Raw genomic sequence first — 4,227 nt, 5'->3', positions numbered from 1 at the left:
TCAGTGGAACAGCTTGCTTCCAGAAGATGTGAATGCCCCAAAGCTGGAAGTCTTTAAGAAGATGTTGGATAGCCATTTGTCTGAAATGGTATAAGGTTTCCTGCCTAGGCAGGGGTTTGGAGTAGAAGACCTCCAACTCTGGTATTGTATTGTTAGGTGGCACTAAGGATTTGAACTGCTGACCTTTCAATCGACAAGCTCAGCATCTTAGCTGCTGAGCAACCATGTCCCTTGGGTAACTGATTAGGAGGATAAAATAGCTAGGAACATCAAAGAATTTGAAACCCTGTTTGAAACTTTTTAAAATGACTTTGCAAATAAACAAAGAGTAAATGCAGAAATTTGAAGATAGGGAGAAGCATTCCATTCAGCTGTTACAGAATAATAACTGAGATCCAATGAAAGTTTAACCCCTTTTAACCCACGTGTAATTTCATTGTCAAGTCAATGAAAGGTCTTGGAAGCCACTGTTATAGCAGAGAATGTAACAGTCTAATTTTCTAACTTCCATTGGATTTCTGGTCATCCTGAATTTCCTGGAGCAGATTTGTCTGGACTGAGTGTCACATCCTGGCAGAGCTATAAAAAGATAGAATTGTATTTTTTTTCCTTGTCTTGTGTGCGGACATCATAACTGGCTACTAACCGAGATCCCTGAATGCTCTGTGCTCTCTTCTTCCTCTTTGAAAAGTGTTTGGAGACGTGTTTTTAGGTCGTATGGTGAATGATGTGCCTTCTTTCTCCCCAGTGCAAAATAGATTAATGGGTTGACACTGCAATTTAGACAGGGACATAAGTAAGTGTATGAAAGTAAATTCAAATGATGCTTTCCAAAACCAAATGCCATGAGATAAATGACAACTGTCGGAACAGAAAGGACGAGGAAGAAAAACAGGGCAAGCAAGATGGCGGTGAGAAGTTTCCTTCGCCTCTTCATTCTTGATTGAAGGTAGCCTTTGATTAGGAGAGCCAGGCTGGAGATCAGCATGAGTAGAATGCCAACCAAGCTAAATATGAAAACATGAAGGACTTGGAATAGGCTTTCTGTAAATGAATGACTTAGAATGTAATGAACTCCACAGAAGAGAATAGAAATGATCCATGTAATGGCGCAGAGTATGGTGGAGAGGTAGGGTGGCTGATGGCATCGATGCCAAATTGGGAAGAAGAGAGCCAAACACCGGTCAATGCTGATGATTGTCAGAAGAAATTGACCGGTGCAATAAGTGAATATGAAACATACTGTTATTGCCATGTGAACATTCATAGTAGTCATAGAGAAAATTCCGGTCAGAAAAAGGAATATTAAACTCCCAATATCAGCCACAGCCAAATTGAGGATATAGACAGTGAAAGAAGTCCTCTTCAACCAGAAACCCAAATATCTGATGACAATTCCGTTTCCCAGAAGCCCTGGAACGCAGATTAAAAGGATTAAATAACAGAATGTTTTTCCCAGCTCTCCAGGTGCAGAAATGCTGCCATTTAGGTTTCTGGCCACTGTTCCACTGTGTTCAGTAAAACTGAAATTGTCTGGGATCGTCTTCATTTTGATGTCTATTGTTCTGGACAGTATGGCTGTTATCTTCTGTGGAAATGAATCTGGACCCCGCACACCGTAAAGGACTTGCTTCCCCTCAGTTGCTCTCCATGGAAGCAAAGCAGAAGTGACTCGTGAAGACAGCTTGTTTGATCACTTTGCCGAAGAAAAGAGGAGATCCTTCTAGATTTTGTGGGGAGTTTTTTTCCTCTGAGCACTGTGTGAAAAGTGGAAAGAAAACAAACCATGATCTTATGATCATTTTGATGGCACACAATACAGTATGGATCTTCCTAGTTTTATTCTAAAGTATACGTAATAGTCCTGTACAAAATAATTATTCATAATTTTTATTCTAAAACGTTCAATTGTTATTGAAAAGTATGCTATCTTCCATTATGATATCAATTATATAACCATCCATTTCTATGGTTAGAAAAGATGGAGAAGATAAACTTTAAACCAGTTATCCATGTGGGTTATTGGGGATTTTTTGGTGGGGGAGAAGGAAGGAAGAAAGGGAGAGAGGGAGAAAGAGAAGGAGGAATAGGAAATGGGGATAGTGGAATGTAGGAGAAACAGGACTAGAGAAAAAAAGGAAAGGGGAGGGGAAAGGACTTGAGAAAAGGATAGAGGGAGGGAGAGTAGATTAGGAAATGAGGGTAGTGGAATGTATGGGAGTAGAGCTAGGGGAAGGAGGGAAGGAAGGAAGGAGAGAAGGAAGGAGAGAAGGAAGGAAGGAAGGAAGGAAGGAAGGGCAATATCAATAGCACTTAGACTTATATACCACTTCACAGTGCTTTTACGGCCCTCTCCAAGTGGTTTACAGAGTCAGCCTCTTGCCCCCAACAATGTGGGTCCTCATTTTTCTGACCTTGGAAGAACGGAAGACTGAATTGATTTTGAGCCAGTCAGGATTGAACTGCTGGCAGTGAGTTAGTCTGCAAAACTGCATTTTAGCCACTGTGCCACCACAGGAAGGAAGGAAGGAAGGAAGGAAGGAAGGAAGGAAGGAAGGAAGGAAGGAAGGAAGGAAGGAAGGAAGGACAATATCAATAGCACTTAGATTTATATACCACTTCACAGTGCTTTTACGGCCCTCTCCAAGTGGTTTACAGAGTCAGCCTCTTGCCCCCAACAATGTGGGTCCTCATTTTTCTGACCTTGGAAGAACGGAAGACTGAATTGATTTTGAGCCAGTCAGGATCGAACTGCTGGCAGTGAGTTAGTCTGCAAAACTGCATTTTAGCCACTGTGCCACCACAGGAAGGAAGGAAGGAAGGAAGGAAGGAAGGAAGGAAGGAAGGAAGGAAGGAAGGGAGGATGTTTTCTAGTTGTCCAGAGTTTTAAAATATAAACATCATCATAATCATTATAATCATAGTATCAATTGTTATTGAAAAGTCTACTATCTTCCGTTATGATATCAATTATATAACCATCAAAATATTTAAGGAAAGTAATTTTTGATGGGAAGACCTGTATATGTTAGGAATTGATAACTGGAATGCTTTCTTCATTAAGTTCCTCTGAGACTTCTTTTCTTTAAAACGATCCATAACAGATGAATAATGTTCCGGTTGGCTTATATTCATTCACAGATGAGCATTGCAAAGGGAAAACTGTTATCCTTTGGAATCACTAGTTGATTAATTTTTGCTCTACTAAGCAGTTCTACTAATATGGACTCTCACATGGTTAGTGACACGTTAAAAAGGTCTTGTCAGGCTTCCAAGTAATACACCCATAGCAAACAGAACTCCGAGGCAGGTAGGTTCCTCAAAGAACAGGTTTATTGGACATGTCATATGGGCACAGTCTGGTGAAAACCAACTCTGAATGTCCCTGCAATTTTTATCTGATTAAAAGTTTAGTTTAGTTTAGTTTAGTTTATTAAGCATTTATAGGCCGCCCTTTTCCCTGAGGGGACTCAGGGCAGCTTACAATAATAGGGGAGGGGAGTGCAGGACAAAACACAAAAAGAAAATGTGAATAAGAATAATTAGCAGTAAAAACCCAACATTCATTCAACATTCGGGAGGGGTGAGAGTAAAGTCTTATCCCCAGGCCTGACGGGATAGCCAGATCTTGAGGGCTGTGCGGAAGGCCTGGACGGTGGTGAGGGTGCGGAAAAGTAAAAGTGTTCTCCTTTTTCCAAACTATCAGTGACATGGTCCAATCAGGGTGCCATCCAGTTGCCTGGTAACTTCACTCCTCCTCTATCCGGACACTTGTGGAAATGTCCTTGGTTCCCAGGAGAAAGTACTCTGTTTTGGCTACAAAACCCCAGCTATCTCAATTCCCCCCTCCCTATTCCTCAGCTCAAAATGGTTCCGGTCAGGTCACCTTCAGGGTTGAGAGGGGTATCACTGGCTACTGATTTTTTTTTTAGAAATGTTTATATTTTTTATTAATAAAAATAAATATTCACTCTATCTGGAATCCTCCTGAGATTAGAACAAATGTTCCCAACCAAAGGAGACAATTCTTTTCAATGGGAGGGAGATTTTCCTCTCCTGAGATGAGTAAGGGAATTGAGAGAGTTGGAGGTAACTGTTTGGAATTTCTTTTGTTCTTTATCAGCCACTTCCACTCACTGCTGTGGAATTAAAGGTAAAGGTAAAGGTTCCCCTCGCACATATGTGCTACTCGTTACCGACTCTAGGGGGCGGTGCCCATCTCCATTT

At 41.2% G+C, this 4,227-nt stretch overlaps 1 protein-coding gene across 1 annotated transcript; it reads right to left on the bottom strand.

The window, feature by feature from the left end:
- Positions 1-628: 628 nt before the first annotated feature.
- On the bottom strand, positions 629-1,549 carry LOC116512040 (proto-oncogene Mas-like). Its single transcript, XM_032222316.1, has one exon. The coding sequence runs from the start codon at positions 1,547-1,549 to the stop codon at positions 629-631; it is 921 nt and encodes a 306-aa protein (XP_032078207.1).
- Positions 1,550-4,227: the final 2,678 nt, after the last annotated feature.

Source organism: Thamnophis elegans, chromosome 8 (genome assembly GCF_009769535.1).
Source record: "Thamnophis elegans isolate rThaEle1 chromosome 8, rThaEle1.pri, whole genome shotgun sequence".
NCBI lineage: Eukaryota > Metazoa > Chordata > Lepidosauria > Squamata > Colubridae > Thamnophis > Thamnophis elegans.
This window is presented reverse-complemented; position numbering and strand designations above follow the sequence as displayed.

Bases quoted from the DNA above. Each gene is read 5' to 3' on its own strand.
- LOC116512040 (XM_032222316.1), bottom strand. From the start codon at position 1,549: ATGAAGACGATCCCAGACAATTTCAGTTTTACTGAACACAGTGGAACA.